The sequence below is a fragment of the Apium graveolens genome, chromosome 6 (assembly GCF_009905375.1).
Source record: "Apium graveolens cultivar Ventura chromosome 6, ASM990537v1, whole genome shotgun sequence".
In the NCBI taxonomy this organism is placed as follows: Eukaryota; Viridiplantae; Streptophyta; class Magnoliopsida; order Apiales; family Apiaceae; genus Apium; species Apium graveolens.
The window spans coordinates 41,293,905-41,315,910 of NC_133652.1; the positions used below are offsets into that span (position 1 = coordinate 41,293,905).

Genomic DNA, 22,006 nt, shown 5'->3' on the forward strand with positions numbered 1-22,006 from the left:
TCTCGAAACCAAGTCCTGCAAAGTACCATAGGGCATGACTGAATCCAATTTTTCTGAAGTGAAGGATTTCAAGTCAGCAATATCTTTCCTGAGATCATCTAGACTCATATCTTGCTTTACTTTCTGCAACTTCATGAGATGCAGTGAGTCCAGGTGAGCTTGGAGGATAGCCTTGATATTTGCATTTGAAGTGTTCTGAATGGCCTGTTGAATAGTGATGATTTGTTTGACCAAGTGGACATTGAATTCACCTGTTCTATGCTCCTTAGTCAAGGCCCATTCAGGTAGATTAGGAATGGAATTAGGGTCTTCATCTCCCCCTATGTTCATGCTTCCATCAGAAGAAATAGAGTCATCATCATCAGAATTTACTCCAAATTCCTCAGATGGCTCACCAGCTGTAGAAGGCATCCTGTTAATAGCAGCTTTATCCCTTTGAAGAGATTCTGTTGAGTGCACTAGATGTAGTGTCCTCTCTGCCTCCTCATTGCCCTGAGCAGCCAACAGTTGATAGGCTGTCACAGGATGAGTAAAAGTGTCAGCATCCAAGGAAATGTTATCAATTACAGCTTTGTAATGTTGCTGAAATTGTCTTCCTTTTCAGCATCATCCACAATCATTGACTCATGAGCAATGGCTGGTTCCACCCTTGTATCAACTGTACCTGCTTTTCTCTCTTTTTCTCTATGTTCTTGCATCAGGGGCTCCCCCTGGCTCACACATCTCACTCCCTCACCTTCACCTTCTAAGGTGGTACTCCACTCACTGACTTTTGCCATGCTGGAAGAAATAGCATGCATTTTTGTGCTCTCAATCTCTCCTTTTGCCTGGGAGCAACCCAGCCTCTCACTCAAATTTTCACTCCCTGCCCTCAATCCTAAAAGTGATTGCACAGTATTCATGTCTTCTACACTTGGAATCATTTCAGTTATTTGTGTAGAGACTATCAACGGATGTGGAATATCCGTTGAAGTTGAAACTGTTGTTATCAACGGATAACTGCTGTTAAGCTTATCCGTTGAAGAGCAACCACTTGTCAACGGATGAGTGATATCCGTTGAAGAAGGAAAAGAAGATGAAATTGAAAGTGATATAATTGTTGAATCTGTATAGATTGATTTGATATGTGTTGATACAGATCCTTCAATTATATCTGAAAGAATTTGCGGGTGATCCAACAAATCATCTAAAAGATGATGATCACCTGTATTTGAGTGGGGCTCCTCCCTGAGTTGTAAAGAGGGAGAATCAGGAATTGATGGGAATAACATATCCACATCCAGAGATGGTGAAGAAGTATTTGGTGATTGATGTGTAGTTATTGTGAGAGAATGGGGCTGTGACTCCACATTTATTGGAGTCACATCAAACTGAGTTTGAGAAGGCACAGAGACAGATGGATGTATCTGTGCAGTGTGTGCACCCTGTGTAGAAGATTGGGTTCTAGCCTTCTTCCTTCTAATAAAAGCTTTTGTAGGTGAGTGTTTGGCTTTAGTGTCCCTCCCTCTTTTGTTCTGTGTTCCTGGTTGGGAACTCTTTTCAATAGTAACATCCTTTTGGGAGGATGCTACTAGGGATGTGCTAGAAACCTTTTCAACCACCACAGCTTTTTGAGAAACTGGGGCTTGGCTAGCTTGGGAAGCACTCAACTCTCCTTCCTTATCCTGGGGGTTTCTTTGATGTTCACCCCTCCCCTCACCACTCACACCCTGTTCACTTCCCTCAGGGTTAATGGTTGTTGTTACAACTGTTGTCTTTTGAGAAACAACAGAGGTGGTTTTTTTTGTCTTGGATTTTGAAAGTTTAGATTTGGTGACCTTGGTAGAAATCTGTTGGGGCATTGACACAGATTTCATGGCCACACTAGAAGATAAAGAAATAGAGGGGTTGGAAGAAGTAGGAGTTGTAGAAGCAATTACCTCACCTACCTGGGGTGCATTCATGATTGGTAAATATACCAATTGCACACTGCTGTTTAGATCCATTCTCTTCAAGTCTGCAAGAACTCTTTTCTCTTGTGCCCAGCACTTGAGTTTATTATTCTCATTGATTATGACTAAACCTTCAGCAACATGGTTAGCCAATAACATAAAGAATCTAGCATAATAGATGTTATTAGGTCTATTAGCTTTGTTACCTAATCTAGTACCTAATTCTAGCATCACATAGTTGCTAAAGTTAAAGTACCTATCAGAAACAAGCATATAGAACATATTAACAAGAGATGAAGTTATGGCATCAAAATTACTAATTTTCCCAGAGAAAACCTTTATGAAGGCATCCCCAAGAAAACTCCATTCTTTCCTAAGGCCTTTTCGTCTAATACCCCCTAAATTAGCAGAGTTAAGAGAGTAACCTATGGAATCTAACATGCTGGATACATCACTATCAGTGTGTGGTGTCATGGCATTGTTCTCAGGTAATTTAAAACATGCTTGTAAGTCATCACAGTTAATACAGTGATTTTTACCTTTGAGAGTGAAGGAGATAGTCATATCCATGGAGTTGAACTCAGCAGTTGTCCAAATCTCCTCAACTACTTCACAGAAAATCGTTGGGGTTTCCAGCATTGCATAGCTAAGTTTACAGTTTTTGATGAAGTCCATCATTTTGTGATAATCTGAGTGGGCTTCATTCTTTTCTACCAGAGCTATGAAATTGTTCTTCTCGTAGATGAACCCAGATTGAGACATAATCTTCACGACTGGTGCCATTGTTGTGAGTAGAAATTGCAGAGAATAACTTGAAGGTTTTGCAGAGAGAAAATGGTAAATGCTTGAAATTCTAAGAAAGCGTAAAGTAATAATGAACAATCAGAAGGGCTTATATGCTTTCAAAGAAAAAGAAATAAATAAAGGATTAATCAATAAGTAGGTGTTAGTGAATTTCAGCCGTTTAAGAATAAACTGTAAGCATTCTAATAACTACCTTTAAAACCAATACATACAGATGTATGTATGGTATCAACGGTTAAGAAAATAGAATCAACGGCTGTGAAACACCTCAAACGTCTGATGTGACATTTCAACGGATAATGTAAATTGTCATCCGTTGAAAGGTACTTCAGCTTTATCCGTTGACGGATAAAAGTTCCAGAGATATACTTGTCTTTCAACGGATAATGAATATCCGTTGATAGAGCAATTTTGACTTTCAACGGATAGGGAACATCCGTTGATGGAATAAACTTTGTTAAAAGTCAAATTTGTTCTAGCAACTAATATATTTCAGGCTTCTCATCAAATTGCAAAGAAGACATGAATTTTAAGAGTAATTAAGCATACCTAGCTCACTTACCAATCTTGTGAATGTTGATTCATCAAGTGGCTTGGTAAATATGTCAGCAATTTGTTGTTCACTTGGAACAAAATGTAGTTCCACTGTACCATTCATGACATGCTCCCTAATGAAGTGGTACTTGATATCAATGTGCTTGGTCCTTGAGTGCTGTACAGGATTCTCTGTTATGGCTATGGCACTTGTGTTGTCACAAAAGATAGGTATTCTATCAACATGAAGTCCATAATCAAGGAGTTGATTCCTCATCCATAACATTTGAGAACAGCAACTTCCAGCAGCAATGTATTCAGCCTCAGCTGTAGAAGTAGAGACTGAATTTTGCTTTTTGCTAAACCATGATACAAGCTTGTTTCCCAGGAATTGGCAGGAGCCTGTTGTACTTTTCCTGTCTATTTTGCAACCTGCATAGTCTGCATCTGAATAACCAATTAGATCAAGGCCAGATTCTCTAGGATACCAAATTCCTAAATTTGGTGTACCCTTGAGATATCTGAAAATTCTCTTGATAGCAATTAAGTGAGACTCCCTAGGATCAGCTTGAAATCTAGCACACAGACATGTAGCAAACATTATATCTGGTCTGCTAGCAGTTAAATATAAAAGTGAACCAACCATGCCTCTATAACTTGTAATGTCCACAGACCTTTCAGTCTTATTTAATTCAAGTTTGGTGGCAGTGGCCATGGGAGTTTTTGCAGATGAGCATTCCATTAAGTCAAACTTCTTTAAAAGATCATAAATATATTTAGTTTGACTAATGAAAATTCCATCACTAACTTGTTTAACTTGTAAACCAAGAAAATAGGTTAGTTCTCCCATTAGGCTCATTTCATATTTACTTTGCATTAGCTTAGCAAACTTTTTGCAAAGTTTATCATCTATAGAGCCAAATATTATGTCATCTACATAAATTTGAACAAGTATACTAGAGCCATTAACATCCCTAAAGAAGAGAGTTTTATCAACAGTACCTCTAGTGAAGTGATTCTCCAAAAGAAATTTTGATAAGGTTTCATACCAGGCTCTAGGTGCTTGCTTCAGTCCATAGAGTGCTTTCAACAGATAATACACATAGTCTGGAAAATTTGGATCTTCAAATCCTGGAGGTTGACTTACATAGACTTCTTCCTCTAATTTCCCATTTAGAAATGCACTCTTGACATCCATTTGATAGACTTTGAAATTGGCATGGGCTGCATGGGCTAGAAATATTCTGATGGCTTCAAGTCTTGCAACAGGAGCATATGTTTCATCAAAATCTATTCCCTCTTGCTGAGAATAGCCTTTAGCAACCAGTCTGGCTTTATTCTTTATGATAATGCCATTTTCATCCATCTTGTTTCTGAATACCCACTTTGTGTCAATAGGACTCTTGTTCTTTGGTTTGGGTACCAGCTTCCAAACTTGGTTTCTCTCAAATTGGTTTAGCTCTTCCTGCATAGCTAATATCCAATCTGGATCCAATAGAGCTTCTTCCACTTTCTTAGGTTCCTCCTGAGATAGAAAACTACTGTACAAACATTCATCTTGAGTAGCTCTTCTTGTTTGCACTTTAGATGATGCATCACCAATGATCAGTTCAAAGGGATGATTCTTGGTCCATTTCCTTTGTGGTGGAAGATGTGCTCTAGATGAGGTGGCCTCAGTATTGTCATGATGTGAGACAGAGTGTTGACTAGTTGAAACTCCCCCTGAGTTGTTGGTCCTTTGCAGGGAACTTGGAGTTCTATCAACTGATGATGTAAATCGATTATCCGTTGATGAACTATGATCAACGGATGCTTCATTTTGTACTTCAACGGATGGTGCACTATGTCTTTCAACGGATACTGCATTGCTTCTATCAATGGATGCAGTATTTTGTGCATTATCCAGGGGCATGTTTTGAATCCCTTTTGAAGTGTCATCTCCATCAGTCTCCTCTTCACTATCATCACAATATATCTCAATATTGTCAAATTTGAGTCTCTCATTATGTCCCTCATCTGTTAGTCCATCAATCTTTTTATCATCAAACACAACATGCACAGATTCCATAACAATGTTGGTTCTTAGATTGTAGACCCTATAAGATTTTCCAGCTGAATAACCAACAAATATTCCTTCATCAGCCTTTGCATCAAACTTCCCTTTATGGTCAGATTGATTCCTCAGTATAAAGCATTTACATCCAAAGACATGAAGAAAGTTTAGAGTTGGTTTTCTTCTCTTGAACAACTGATAAGGAGTCATGCCTTTAGCTTGATTGATCAAAGAAATATTCTGAGTGAAGCAGGCACAATTAACAGCTTCAGCCCAGAAATATGTTGGTAACTTTGATTCTTCAAGCATTGTTCTGGCAGCTTCAATTAAAGATCTGTTCTTTCTTTCAACAACCCCATTTTGCTGAGGTGTTCTTGGAGCTGAGAACTCATGCATGATTCCATTTTCTTCACAGAACAGCCTTAATGTCAAATTCTTGAACTCAGTTCCATTGTCACTCCTGATATTTCTAACCTTCAAGTCAGGATGATTGTTGACTTGCCTGATGTGATTGATAATGATTTCACTTGCTTCATCCTTTGATCCAAGAAAACAGACCCATGAGAACTTAGAGAAATCATCTACAATCACTAAGCAATATCTTTTTCTTGCTATTGACAATACATTGACTGGTCCAAACAAATCCATATGTAGCAGCTGTAATGGTTCATCAATTGTTGTTTCAAGCTTCTTCTGAAATGATGCTTTCCTTTGTTTGCCTTTCTGACAAGCATCACACAGACCATCCCTTGAGAATTCAACAAGAGGAATTCCTCTTACTAAGTCCTTTTTGACTAGATCATTCATTGTTTTGAAATTCAAATGGGATAGCTTCTTGTGCCATAGCCAACTCTCAACTGAACTTGCTTTGCTGAAGAGACAAGTAATAGATTCTGCATCTGTAGAGTTGAAGTCAGCTAAGTACACATTTCCTTTTCTAACTCCAGTTAGAACCACTTTGTTGTCTTCCTTACTAGTGACAACACAGGCTTCAGAATTGAAGGAAACTGTATTCCCTCTATCACATAGTTGACTGATACTCAGTAAGTTGTGCTTGAGACCATCAACTAATGCAACTTCTTCAATGATGACATTCCTTGTTGAAATCAAGCCATATCCCATAGTAAACCCTTTGCTGTCATCTCCAAAGGTTATGCTGGGGCCAGCTCTCTCTTTAAACTCTGTGAGCAGGGAGAAATCTCCAGTCATGTGTCTTGAACAGCCACTGTCCAAGTACCATAGATTTCTTCTATTTTCCTGCACACCACAAAATCAATCAATTTGATTTTGGTACCCAAGTTTCCTTGGGTCCATTCTTGTTAGCCTTTCTCCTAGACTTCATTCCTCCTGCATCTTTAGACTTAGGTGAGTTTGAGTCAACCTTGGTCTTAGATGTGGTTGGTTGAGGTGTAGGGTTAGTCACAACATTATCCATCACATTTATAGAATTATTAGGCATGGATTGTGCATACATGTTATTCCACATTGGCATATTGTATGGCATTTGAGGCATACTGAATGCAGCAAGATAAGGATTGTTAAAATATGGCATGTTTGCAAAATGTGCATAAGGATTTTGTTGAGACATAACAGGCATAGCATGTAGAGGTGATACAGACATGTTAGGCATGGAAGAGGGTACAGTTATGGGAGATTTCTTAATAGATTTACAGTTAGCAGATAGATGATTAACACTACTACAATGCACACAGCTTTTTCTAGGAGCATACTTGTCAGGTGTGTAATTGTTATGTTTGTTAACTCCTACCTTCCCATTTCTGTTGGATTTCCTTTTGGATTCCTTTTTATCCTCAACCATCTTGAGCCTATTGTTTAACTGTTCTAAGGTCATGTGCCCTACATTCACCTTTCTGACATCTTTGGATGTGCTTGCTCCTTCTTTGACAAAGTTCTTTGAAGTTGAACCAAACTTTTTGTTGAGTTTCTTTAGATTTTCTCTTTTAGAAACATCTGCCTGTTTTAATTGAGGAACCTTCAACGGATGTTCCTTTTCTTCCTTCAACGGATAACTTTCATCATCCGTTGATTCCACATCCGTTGACAGTCCATCAATTAATTCCAGTTTCTTTTTATTTTTATCCCAGGCAGTTTTACAGAATGATTCAATTCCTTGGACTTTGGCAATTTGAGCACTTACATCCCTAGATGTTTTCCAGGCTTTAATCACCTCTTGCTCTTTCTCTAATTGATTGGAAAGTATTTCTACTTTCTTAACAGATTCAGCTAGTTCATTTTCAACAGATATACAATGCAATTTGGTTTTCTCTAGGTCAATCAACTTATTTTCTAACACAGTATTTCTATTACTTAAAAACAGATTGTTCTCTTTGATCCTACTATTTTCTTTAGCAAGAGATTTAAGAGACACACGCAAATGATACAATTCAGTAGACATGTCATTGAAAGCATCATTGCACTCTTCTTTAGTAAGCTGTGTTAAATCAGTAGTGATTACCTGATTGCTTGATGAACTAACTTCGTTTTCTTCAGAATCAGCCATGAGAGCAAGGTTGACATAATCCACATCTTCATCCTCTTCATCTCCATCAGCTGCCCAGTCCTTTTCTTGAGTAATGAAAGCCCTTTCCTTCTGTTTGAGTAGATCAAAATATTTCTTTTTGTAATCTACTTGTTCAAATTTCTTCTTTTCAGAGGTTGGCTTTCTGCACTCACTTGCAAAGTGTCCACTTATACCACAGTTAAAACACTTGAACTTGGATTTGTCCACCATGTTCTTATAGGGTTTAGTGGCTCTAGTGTTTTTCCTGAACTTCATCTTTGCAAATCTCCTGGACAGAAATGCAAGATGCTCATCAATACCATCAGAGTCATCTTGACTGGAGTTGTCTTCATTTTCAGCAACTTGCTCTTTACCCTTGTCTGATTCTGGATTTCTTACACCATCTTTGGAGCTTGATGTAGATCTCACAGTTTCTTTTCTGCATTCTTTCTCATTTTCAGCTACCAATGCAACTGAACCTCCTTTCTTTCTCCCCCTCTCCAATACCTCATCCTGTTCCAACTCTAGTTCATAAGTCTTCAAGATTCCATATAATCTTTCAAGAGTAAAGTCCTTATAATCCTGAGAGTTTCTTAAGGAAACAGTCATGGGTTTCCATTCCTTTGGTAAGGATCTCAAAAATTTAAGATTTGAATCCTTCACCTGGTACACTCTACCATACAGCTTCAGTCCATTCAACAGCTTTTGGAATCTATTAAATGTGTCATTTAAAGATTCATTCTCTTCAAAATGAAAGTACTCATACTGTTGAATGAGAAGCTGCATTTTGTTCTCTTTTACTTGTTCTGTACCTTCACACAGCAACTGAACTGTGTCCCAAACCTCTTTGGCAGTTGAACAATTTATCACATTATCAAACATATCCTTGTCAAGACCATTAAACAAAATGTTCATAGCCTTCTTATCCTTGTGGACTTCTTCTGTGTCTTCCATTGTCCATTCTGCTCTAGGTTTTGGAATGGATTGACCAACAGCAATTGTGGCCGTAGCAACTGTGGCTACTTTGTGGGGAATGTGAGGACCATTCTCAATGCAGTTTACATAACCTTCATCTTGGGAGAGTAGATGAAGGTGCATTTTCACCTTCCAGTGGTGATAACTGTCTTTGTCAAGAACTGGGATCTTTACTCCAATATCCTTCTTACTCATCTTTGTTAGATTCCAAGATCTTTAAACTCTTTGTGTGTCAAGAGCTTGCTCTGATACCAATTGTTATTCCTAGAGGACTAACAATGAGATTTACAGAAGGGGGGTTGAATGTAAATCTCAAAACTTTTTCAGGTTTTGAGAAGTTTATTAAAGCAGTGTGTTCTAGATGAACAAGTGTATGAATTGCTTTGAGCTAATGCAGACAGATATATATTCAAACACAAAATGTAAAGAACACAACAAACTTTAAAAACTTTTCTGGTGGATTTGTTGTTCCACCAGAGATGGTATATTAGAAAATCTGTGTTCAACAATGTTGATCACAGCTGCATCCTAGTACAAACTAGATGAATTTTCTCTCAAGATATTTCTTAACAGCTCTGGAAAATCTCTCTCTAATTACTAGCTTCTTCTTGGTTTATATATTACCAAGTGTACAAGTGAAAAACAATATAAAATTACAATAGTAAAATAAGTTCTTCACTTGCTTCTTTTCCTGTTCACTCCAGTACTTTGTTGACTATTGCATCTTTGTACTAAAGAAGAACGGCTGCTTTTTCTGTTGATCCTGAAATTCGGCTGCCACATCTCAGTTTTCTCTGTCAACCCATGTGCCTCTGTCTGTAGGTACAACTACCACTTATCAACGGCTAATTAGCAGAACATCCGTTGAAGCTTTCATCCGTTAATGACTTCATCCGTTGAAGGATGTTATCCGTTGAAGCTTTCATCCGTTGATGCATTTATCCGTTGATGCTCTCATCCGTTGAAGGATGTTATCCGTTGAAGCTTTAGAGACATCCGTTGAAGCTTAGCTTCTCATCCGTTGAAGGTCTTTAAGTCATCCGTTGATACCACTTCATTTATACAAAATTACAAGGCATGAAATATTTACAATTGGCCTTCCTATCTGCATATCATCTAGTAGTCAACATGACTTATAGTTTCTCTCAACTTCTAAGAATTACATTTTAAATACAGAGACTGAAATATGCTACAATACTAGACTTATTTCTAAGTAAAGCTACACCATCAACGGATAGCCAAAGTGGTCTTATCCGTTGAGGCTACTGACACTAAATTTCTACTTAAGTATTTTGTTAAACATATCATCAAACTAATGCACATATATTCCTAACAAGTTCTTTTGTGAGCCATGCACAGATTTTCTTTTAAATCGCTAAATAAATACTTTAGGCATGAGGCGTAATATCATATTAAATCGGAAATTGTATTTATATATAACTAATAACATCATATAATTTGGGATATTGTCTTTACTTAAAAAAAAGTATTTTTATCAAATATAATTAGATTATTTAAATGATTAAGTGAGTCACTCCCAAGAGCCGAATAAATTTTCCGATAGTTAATAAATATTTTAATTGGAGTTTTTTATTTTAGAAAATAGTTATACTAAAATATTTTGGCATGATTATATATTATGGTACTCATCCATGGAGGGCACACTTATACAGAGTTTTATGGAGAACCATTACTTAAAAAATAATAAATATACAATTTATTTCATTTTTTATAATATATAGTTGCAAATTTTAAATACTAAATTAAAAGCGAAGTTGTATAATTTATTTTTTTAAGAAATAACTAAAATATAATGAAATAGTTTAGAGTGATTCTTTAATAAAATCACAGTAAAATTATATTAATGCAAAATTAATTTATAGTAGAATCAAATTTAAAATTTTTTTTTTTCAAATTCCAATTTTTAAGCTTTTTAGTATATTCAAATATAATTATTATTCTACATTAGAAATGAATATTTCACATTTTTTAAAATAAAATTTTATAATTTTTGATAAAATTCAATAATAGAATGAAAAAGTTATATACGATTTTTCATACAAAGGGTTCACCTACGTCTAAAGAAAGACTTGTGCATATAAAATGTATCAAACAACTTTCTTCAAATGAAATATATTTGGTTGGTCGATAGTGTTTGTAATGTTTGTTTATCGTTATCAAAATCAGGCAGGAACGTGAAAACGAAAATCCTGCTCACTATAATAATTTATATATCCTTAGATGCATAGTTTTGAACAACAATGTATGTAACCTCATCACGTGTTAATTAGCATTCTAATTAAACTAGTATATGAATATAGCTAGTGACTTGTTGTATAGCTAAAGTTTTTTACTCCTATGTACAATGAACTATAATTTATGGACTATAAATAGACACGCAAGCAACCAGCTTAGAAGCACATACGCAGCTTAACAATTAATCGCGATGAACAAAGTATCTTTGTCTTTAAATTTAGTTTTGATATTTTCCCTTCTAGCATTCTCCATGGCTGAAAGCAGAACAATGGATGGTGAGTTAAAAATACAACCATTTCTTACAGCTTCATCGTACCAAGTTGCATTTATTAACTTCAAATTTTCATACAGATGTTCCTGAAATGACTGGAGCAGGCACAACTGAAGCGAGCTCAAGTTTCGGCGCGCAATCAATCCTGCTGAACGACGAAAGTTTGAGTGACACCGTGGGTCTAAAGGTCGATGAACCACGTGACTCAGAAGCATCTACTATTGAAGAGACGAAAGCCGTAACGTTCATTGATAATATACCAATCATCATGAATGTGGACGACACTAGGATCCCCTGCATGATTGAGAATAAACATTTGTTGACTGACAATGCCAGTCAAATTATATTAGGCAGCGTTAGAATAAGTTTCACCACCAATGGCGGTACAGTAACTCCAGTTTCTGATGGAGGATTTACTGAATTAAGCACAACAGATGAAGTGGAATCAACTGGCCCTGAAGTTATATCTGTTATTAGGGAACCAATGGATACTGCAGAATCAGTACCTCAGGGAATCGGAGGAGATGTGTTTTTCGGAAAAGCCATTTCTGGTTCATCCGAAAACTACACCGTGTCAGATAATGATTTTTACAATCATATCTACCAAACCTTGAACCGCGACGTATTTGTAGTTGGAAAATTTGCTAAACTTGCGAATACACCACATAACCGTATGGTTTTGGCCAAATTTAAAAAGGACGAAACAAGTACTGATGATGATTCTACTAATCATCAGAATGTGCCAAAGGAGACTACGTACTTTAAGTACTGAAGAAGCATAAGATTTAAGGTATGCGCGCAGATGTGTTTGTATGCATGACATGAATAATGGAATGTTGCTCCTGTGACAGCAATATCTACTTGACATCGTTTCGATTAGTTATAATGCTAATCAAGTTTATTGCTTTGATATATACCCAATGTTGTTTCTTTTCTTTTTTTTTTTTTTAATTAAAAGTACTTGCATTGCTTAATAAATATCAGAATCCAGTACATGAACAAGGAAGTCAGGAGGGCTATCATACCACTCCTCTACATCTGTCATAGAATAGGCGGTTTTGGCTAACACATGCGCCACACTATAAGCAAATTCAACTAGCACTTGATCAATGTGCTTTAATAAAAGGATATAATCAGTTACTATAGTATCAAAACAAGCATTTCCTGGTCTTCTATTACATGCCACTGCAAGAGCTCTGGAGTCCGTTTCAAACACACAGTGAGCGTATCGATGCGCTATCACCCAAGACAACGCTTCTTCCAGACTAATAGCTTCCGCTTCTCGAGGTTGCCATGCCCCTCAATCCTGCTACATCTTGCACCTACAAATCTCCCCTGTGCATCCCGAATAACACTACCAACCCCAATGTTACCGTCTTGAAAAACCGCAGCATCAATATTAACCTTCAACCATCCCGTAGTTGGTTTACTCCATATACATGCATTTATATTAGTCTGTGAACTGAGCCATTTGCCTTCTCCCAAACCCACTTGTTTCGCCTATTCCAAATACTCCAGCAAGTCATAACAATATGAACACACTGGTCCTTTGTACCTTGCTCAAATGCTTTTCCAATCACTCTAATTGCTGTATCCTGCTCTGAGGCCTGAACATAAGTTTGCAGACCTGTAGTCATCCATACTGTCTTTGCAAAATCACATAAGAAAAGCACATGGGTATCAGTTTCAACACCACTATGGCACCAAGGACATCGAATATCTATATTTACTTGTTTTTGTGCCAGTGCATAGGCCGTAGGTAAGCACCCCTTACACACACGCCAAATAAAATTGCTTACTTTTCCCGGGATCTTCAACGACCATAAACGTTTCCAGAACGACTTATCCTCATCCACAATTTTACCTTGTAACCATCTATAGCAGCTCTTTACAGTGAAGTCCCCTTTGTCGTCCAAAACTTAAAATCATGAATCTCTTGTATCTGATAAAGGGAGGGGGATACGCTTAATTTCTTCAACATCATGGCTGTAAAATATATCCTTTATCATTGTAAGGTCCCATCTCTTTTCTCCAGTAACCATCAAATTATTCACAGTGATATGACCTAGGTAATTTTGCATTGCTGATGTTAAGTACCCATCCTCTAACCGTGGTATCCAGGGCATCTTCCATACGTTCGTGTCTATCCCGTTACCTATCTTCCTTCTTGTCCCTGCTTTAACAGCCCTTAAAGAGGCCATAATACTACGCCAAATATAACTTGCATTTGCACCCGCTTCTGTATTTAACAAATCTGTCTGAGGGTAGTATTTCGCCTTCATAATCGCAGATACCAATGGATTAGTTTCATTAAGCAGCCTCCATCCTTGTTTAGCGAGCATAGCTAAATTAAAGTTCCTTAAATCTCGAACTCCCAGGCCTCCACACTCTTTAGGTCTACACAATTTTTTCCACGCCATCCATTTCACTCCTTTACCTGTCGAACCACGCCCCCAAAGAAATGCATTCATCTTTCGTTCCAATTCCTCGCACATGTTTACTGGAATTAAAAATAAGTTCATCCAAAAACTAGGGATAACTTGTGCTGCCGTTTTGAGCAGCGTTAATTTTTCTTGTTTTGACAAATCCTTATTTCCCCATCCCTGCAATTTAGCTTGGACTCTATCTTTCAAAAAACCGAACACCTCTGTCTTGTTTCTCCCCACACACATGGGCATTCCCAGGTATTTCCCTGGCTTCACCGTCTGTTTAACTCCCAAGCATTCACATATCAACACTCTATCTTCGGTGCGAGTATTTGGACTAAAAATCACCTCCGACTTGTCGTAATTTATCACTTGCCCTGATAACTTCTCAGATTTCTGCAGTATGCACTTCATAATGTTAGCTTTAGATTGCGTTGCTTTAAAAAATAAGTAGCAATCATCGGCAAAAAGTAAGTGGGATATACCCGGTGCCCCTTTTCTATCTTACAACCATGTAGCAGTCAAGTTTCTTCATATTTCCGAATAATCCCGCTTAATCCCTCAGCACATAAAATATATAGATATGGCGAAATAGGGTCTCCCTGTCGGAGCCCTCTCTATGGTTTCACGTTACCAAACACCTTGCCATCACGAACAAAACTATATGCCACAGTCCTAACACATGACATAACTCTATCGATCCATAATGAAGGAAATCCAAATCTGTGAAGCATATGTTCAAGGTAATTCTACTCTATTCTGTCATACGCTTTAGAGACATCAACCTTAAGTCCACCTACGCCCTCCCGACCTTGCATTTTGCTCTTAATATAATTGTTAATTTCAAAAGCAATCAGGGCATTATCCGTGAGCAGTCTCCCTTCAATAAACGTGCTTTGCTTCTCAGATACAATCGAATGCAGACAAGGTTTTAACCTGTTCGCCATAATTTTTGATATGATACGCATCATCACATTGCAGAGAGAAATTGGTCTCAGCTCAACCATTCGCTTTAGTTGTTTCACCTTCGGAATAAGACAGGCTAGCGTACGGTTTACATCTTCTGGTAAGTCTCCTGTGATAAAGAACCGTTGACAAAAGCTAATTACATCTGCTCCCACAATATTCCAGTATATTTGAAAAAATGTCAGATTGAATCCATCTATTCCCGGTGATTTATCTGGATGCATAGCAAAAACAGCCTCCTTTACCTCCTCTTCAGTTACACAGGCGGTACGAGTTCATTACCTTGTTCCTCCGAGATCCGAGCAAATTTAATTCTATCTGGCATGCTCTCACCTGTTGTTCTAGTACTTAAGATATCATAAAAGTAACGACTGATAATTCCCTGAACTTCATCTTCTGTATCTTTCCACTCCCCATTCTCATCCTGAAGCCCCTTAATACTATTATGTTTTTCCTTGTAGATGCGAACTTGTGAAAAAAACGTGAGTTTCTATCCCCATCACGTAGCCAGTACTGTTTTGCTCGCTGACGCCAAAAAATCTCTTGTTTTTCCAATAATTTCATGTACTACCACCTGACCTCGTTATACCTACGAAATCCGTCTGCATCCCTTCTGGATCGATACCTTTGTAGCTCTTTTCGATGCTCTGATAATTTCACCCTCATCTCCTTTAACATACCTCCACCCCACTCTTCCAATCGGGCATAACAAAGAAGCAATTTATCCATCAAATCTCGAGATGCACCTTCATGCCAACTCTCTTGAATTATGCCTCTGCACTCCTTTTCCTGAACCCACATGTTTTAAAACCTAAATCTCCGTCCCCTCGGAACATAAACTTTCTTATTAAGCTACAAACATAGCGAAAGGTGATCTGAAGTGGACACCTCTAAAACTTTTACCTCAGCAGACGGGAACATGTCACACCATTCCTTCGTAGCTAACCCCCTATCCAATCTTTCTTGTATCCATCTATCTGTACCTCTCGCTCTCTCCCAGGTATATTTTTCTTCTGTGAATCCCAAATCTATTAAGCCACGCTCCGTTATTGTCTCCGAGAATCCATCAAGTAATGCTTGAGAATGTCGCCTCCTACCTTTTTTTCTCTTCCATTAGCATAAGATCATTAAAATCCCGATGATACACCAGGGTAGGGACGAAGCACCAGCCAGCTCTCTAATCATTCTCCATGAATCCACACTTCTTTCTCTCTCAGGGAATCCATAGAATCCTGTATACCGCCAACGCCCCATGGTTTCGTTTGCTACTTCAAAATCAATAAAATTATTGCAGCTATTTATCACCGTAGCTCCCCCTTCGTTCTTCCACATCAAAGCAATACCTCCTCCATGCCCTTGTACATCAACAACAAAGTATCCAGGGAAGCCCAACTGTTTTTATATTTTTGGTATTTTTTTTCTTTTTTAACTAACGTCTCACTTAGGAAAATAATAGTGGGCCGATATTGATTGTTGATTTATTTAAGAAATCGAACTGCTCGTGGGTTGGCCAGCTCACGATAGTTCCAGACTATAAGACTCATAATAGTTGGCGGGCCTGGACTCCAGGACTCATAATAATTGGCGGGCCTGGACTCCAGGACCCGCCATCTGCAAGTTTTTTGGCTCGATTTCTGGTTGGTTAACATGCTTTCGATTTGATCCATTATTTACTCCAGTCATATATGTATCCATTTGCTTACGTTTCGGGTCAATTATTACATTCTCATTATTCATACACATCTCTCCATTACTCCCGCTTTCTTGAACTTGACTTGTACTTTCCTTATCATTATCCCTCATTTCATGTTCCCTGATTTGTTGCGATATGATTTTGATTGCCCCGGAATTGTTTCCCACCTGACGTACGACGCCATCTACCTCCATGAACCTTTCTTCCTTACCCCCATGTCCAGTATTCAAACTCTCCTCATGGTTAGTCTTCTTCCCACATGTACCGCTTCCATCTACTGCATTCCTTAGCCACCTTGAGCCAGTATTATTTTTTGCATTTCTCGACGGGGCACGCAACCACGTTCCATAGGCCTTCTCAACTAATTTATCCGGGTTAGCATAAACAACACTGCAGTCCCAATCAGAATGTCTAATGATTCCACACACAAAGCAAAATGTTCTTTCATATTTAAAGTTAAGCCAACTCCAGTTATCTTCCTCCATTTTTATTTCCATCATGTGCTTTAATGGCTTCTCCACATTCATTGATACTCTAATGCGTACATATGGTTTCCATATCCCATCAAAAGTTGAATGTTCTGTGGTAATGTATTTCTCAATAGCAGATCCCACACTCCGCACAACACTTTCCGTCAGGAATCTGTAAGGTCACACACACTGTAGAGGGGGGGTGAATACAGTGTATAGCACAATCAAATCGAACTTTAATAACTCAACTAACAGAAAATAAACTTTATTCAAAACAATAAACTCTGTTACCGTATGGAACTATCCTCTCTCAGTGATGAACAAATATCACGAGAGCTGCTAGGGTTACAATAAATAATCTTCTCGATAATGATAACACTTATAGTGTAAACCCTATGTCTGTGTTTATATACTACACAGTTACAAGATAATCGCTAATTGATATGGAATATAATTCTGCTTCCTAAAATATATCAATCAGATATCTTTTCTTCCAAGTATTCTATTCTTCATAGAATTCCTTCTTCATGCATATCTCTTCTTATATTTGTCTCGATCTTCTCTTCCTGTAAATCAGCTGCCTTCCTTATCTGATCGTTTCCTTTAAGTCCTGATATTATCTTCTGATAAATATCTCCTAAACCTTAAGTACTGATGACTTAAGTTCTGACTTCAGTATAAGTGCTGATTTCAGTTAAGTACTGATTTGTCCTGTTTAAGTAAGATCTGAAAACTAAACATAAATCATATTAGTCATGACATTATCAAATATATCTAACAATCTCCCCCAACTTGTAAATTAATATAATATACAAGTTTAACAGATATTTGATGATGTCAAAAATATTAAGTACAAATGCATGAGAATTTGACTAGATAACTACAACTTACAGTCCTTAAAGCTTTACCAACTTTAACTTCTGATAACAACTTCAGTCTGTATTCATATCAGAATTTGAGCAGTTGTAGAACTTGACTTGGTTTCATCTTCTGATCTCTCTGATGTCAGGAGTTGTTCTGAGATAGTTCTTTAACAAACATCTCTCAGCATATCTGAGTTCATCAATCATCCTCCTTTTAGCATCTTTAAGTTCTGCAGAGTCTTCACCAGTTTGAAAGATTGCAGCCATGAGATCATTAATTTTAGCTTTCTTTATGTCCTGATCCATTCTGATCAAATACGCCTTGTCAGACTCAAGATTGAATTCCACAGCCTTGTAACCCAGAAAGGTAGTTATAATATTAGCAGAGTTAGGCTTCATCTCAATAATATCACCCTTGTGATCTCTGTACTTTGAAAGATATGTGTTGTCAGACTTAACAGAATAAAGCCTTTTCTGTCTCTGAATTTGACTCTTCAAATAGTTTGCAGCACTTTCTGTTATTTTGTCATTCACTTGAAGTAAGAATAATACATATTCCAGTTCTTCAAAATACTTCAGTGGAATGGCATTTTCCCTTATATGATAAATCCTACCATTTGTCATGAAGTACAACAAGATGTGTTCTTTCAAGTAGGTATGGTAAACCATCTATACAGATTCTAGTTGATTCAATCTTTCAGGAGTTGCTCCAATACCTGGTTCACTTAGGGAAGTTGGATCATTGGTTGTGTTTTGTATTCTTCTTTCATCAGCACTACCCAATCCAGATTTATCTCTTACTTCTTTTCCAGTAACCACTCTTGCTTCAAAACCACTTGCAGCAGTCTTTAAAGGTTGAGTTTGTTTGGCTTTGGTGAATCCTGGTAGGAGTATCTTTGAAGGTTTAACATGAGCAATGTCAGAGGTTTCCTTTGATTTATCTTCTGATATCAAGTTAACTTGAGCTATGTCAGAGGTTACTTGCTTCTTTGAGATATCAGAACTAACCATATCTTTACTCTGAACAACTTGAGCCATGTCAGAGGTTGTCTTAGAAATTTTTCTTGAAGTCAGAGCAAGATCATCATCTTCAACAGTAATTTCTTCATTCACAGGAGGCACATAAACCTTGATAGGTTCACCAACTTTCTCTTTGCCCTTGGACCTTGGATCTATCTACAATTGTGATTTAGCCTTGGTTGCTTCAGGATTTGTTCTTTCCTTTATCACAATGCCTTTGGTCTTTGGAAGTTTCTTTTTACCAACAGAAGCTTCAGATTTAGATTTGACCTTTTCTGACTTAAGTCTAGCTTCTTCTTCCATCAGACTCTCAAAGTCCATTCCTGGATTCTCCTTAAGAAATAACTGTCTTGATAATTCTTCATCAAGATCCAAAAGTTCATCAGAACTTATCCTTTTACTAGTAGCAGAAGTAATTCTTTTTCCAGCATCAGAACTTGTCCTGTGACTTGTAATTTCAGTCCTTCTTGATGAGAGACTTCTACCTTGACCATGACCTCCACCCATTCCAGAGTTTTCCTGGTCATCTTTGTCATCATCCTTCCCCTTCAGTGTCTGATCAGTTTTGCATTTGGACTTAATTACTTTCTCCCCCTTTTTGGCATCAGCAGGTAAGAGAAGAGAGACAAGCAATTCCACTGAAGCTTGGATTTCATCGAGTTGAGATTGCTGAGAAGCTTGATTTTTCAAAATATCATTAATCTGAGACTGTTGCTTCTCTTGGGTCTTCTCAATATAAGCAACTCTATCAAAGGTAGGTTGGAAGAATTTTTTTTTTTCAATTTTCTTAACTGTTTCTTGCTTGAGCAATTCTTCCTGAATTTTATGTAACTCTGCATGAGTTCTTGAATGGAGACCTTGCAGATGTCTAGTACTCAATGCAGTGACTCGAGGCTGTGTCTTGAAATCTTCATCAGCTTTTGCCAAGTGCTCAGCAAGAGTCTTGTCAGATGGAATAAAGGTAACTGAGTTCCATTCCTTAGTCCACTCCTGTCCTCTAGGAGTTTCACTCCAAGGAACTGGTGATGCTCTTGTCACAAACTTCTCAACTCGTTCAGATTTGTGAACAGTGTGTGTAGGTGCATGTCCTGAAGAACCAGCTTCATCAGCACCTGCATTAATAACAGCATCACCAGTAGTATCAGCATTTGAAGCATCAGAACTAACAGAATCAGCATCTTCTGATAAAACAACAGTATGAGAAGCAATTGAGGCTTCAGCATCATCCCCTAAGTGCTGATCTGGTTCCAAGTTCTGATCAACAGCCATATCCTGATGCTCACCTATATTCTGATCATCAACATCTAGATGCAGAGAAGGTGTTGTAGACAATTCTGTAGTTTGAGTAGCATCAGAAAAAGGTGTTGTTGATGGAGTAATTGTTGTTGGAGCTTCTAAGTAAAGAACCTCAGGCACAACCAGGTTATGAATATCAACTTCAGCACTTGTGCCTGGGTCTACAGGAGATACAATTTCATGTACAGGAGACACAGATGGTGTGGTGGTCTTATCTGTAGCAGCTTCCTTGGTTGGGGACAATTGAGAGGGAGATGCAGTAGCTTCAGCATTTTCTGGTTCTTTTGAAATCAGAGATTCCTTATCTCCTTCCTTAGCTGCTGCTTCCTCATCATCTGAAGCTGGCATTTTTGCTCTCTGTTTCTTGTATCTCTTTAAAGGTGGGGATTCCTTGGGAGGTTCAGCAAAAGTCATTCTTCTAAGCCTTTTGAGAAGCTTAGATCCCCCAATTCCAGAATCCTTCTGAGAAGGGACCTTCTCAGCTTCTTTGATAACAGGTTCTGATGCAGAAACCTGTTCCTCACTATCAGACTCATCTCGCAGAACAATCCTCCTTCTCTTCTGTGGTGTCTGAGGAACAGTCTTTATCCTTTTGGACTTGGAAGATGAAGGCTTCACATTAGGTGCTGAGGATGAAGGTTGAGCTGTCTGTGAAGGTGTGAGATATGATTTGAGATATGTTCTGAGGGAGGGTTGAGTTATAGATGTATGAGTGGTATGTTCTGATGGTTGCTGTGGTGTTTGGGATGTGGTGGTGGGTTGTACATCAGGATAAATAGATCTATAGGTTTTAGGATCAGCATTTACCAAGATCTGTTTTACAGACTGAGGAATCTGTAAAGGTCTAACCACTATTTTCTTTAGGTCAGCATTTACCAAGTCATTAAAGGCTCGTTTTGCAAGTTTAAAAGGTGGATATTAGTCAGTAGTAGGTTGGGGTTCATCAGCACAACAAAATTATATATAAGCTGACAGAATCTAGCAAATTAGACAACATTCCTATCCTCTGTCATCCTATCCCCAATGAAACCTATCACCGCACTTGCAAAATCAAAATGAGTTTGGTTAATAATAGCATACCCGATGTGCTCTCATTATAGGAATGGCATCAAAGTTGGAACACTTATTCCCGAAGGCTTTAGTGATGCAGTCGAAGAAAAAGCTCCATTCATTTCTGATATGTGCTCGTTTCAACTGTCCAAGCTTAGCCAAACTCTTTTCATACCCCAAATTGTCCATTAACTCTTGTAGAGCTGATTCCTCCGGTGTCGAAAAAATATAGCCTTTTGATAAATGTAAGGCCTTGCGAATTATACCAGGAGTTACCACTTGTTCAGAATCATCTACTTCAAAAACAATACTAGGAGTACCAGTTGCACCACCATTATCAAAATGCCCAGTCCGCCAAAAAGTCAGAACTTGTTGGCTTGAAAAGACTGAAGGTTGGGTCAATGCATACCCAATTTCACTGTGTGCAAGAAGATCTTGCACAAAATGCAACTCAGACGGAGCTTCATCATGATTGAGAATTGCATCATAGTTATTTAGAACGAACTTAGCTCCATCAATGATCAAATCCTTAGGTGCCATGAGAAAAATTAAAAATTGAATGTGCCTGTAAGGTGTTTCATAAAATGTCTGTATGAAAAACAACTTCAGGAGATGAGAGATAGTAAAAGTGAAGAAAGAGAGATAAAGTGTAAAAGTAAATAAAAGATTGTATAATCTTCTCTCTCTCTTACTTATACATGGTTAAAAAAAACATAACTGTTGGACACTTGTCAGACATGCAGTAATAATGAATAGTTAATGGGTAAGTCAGTTTTAATTCAAAATTTAAACTGTTCCCACTTATTTAATCATTTTCACTGCAAAACCAATATTCTGAAAAAAAAATTCCAAGTGTGAGTATGACAAAAAAAATCAA

At 37.8% G+C, this 22,006-nt stretch overlaps 1 protein-coding gene across 1 annotated transcript; it reads right to left on the minus strand.

Moving 5' to 3' along the window:
• Positions 1–13,270: 13,270 nt before the first annotated feature.
• On the minus strand, positions 13,271–15,538 carry LOC141664942 (uncharacterized). The gene is made up of 4 exons (XM_074470898.1): positions 15,317–15,538; positions 15,020–15,191; positions 14,557–14,846; positions 13,271–14,167 (listed from the first exon to the last, which is right to left on the minus strand). The coding sequence occupies exons 1-4, from the start codon at positions 15,536–15,538 to the stop codon at positions 13,271–13,273; spliced, it is 1,581 nt and encodes a 526-aa protein (XP_074326999.1).
• Between the last annotated feature and the right edge of the window lie 6,468 nt (positions 15,539–22,006).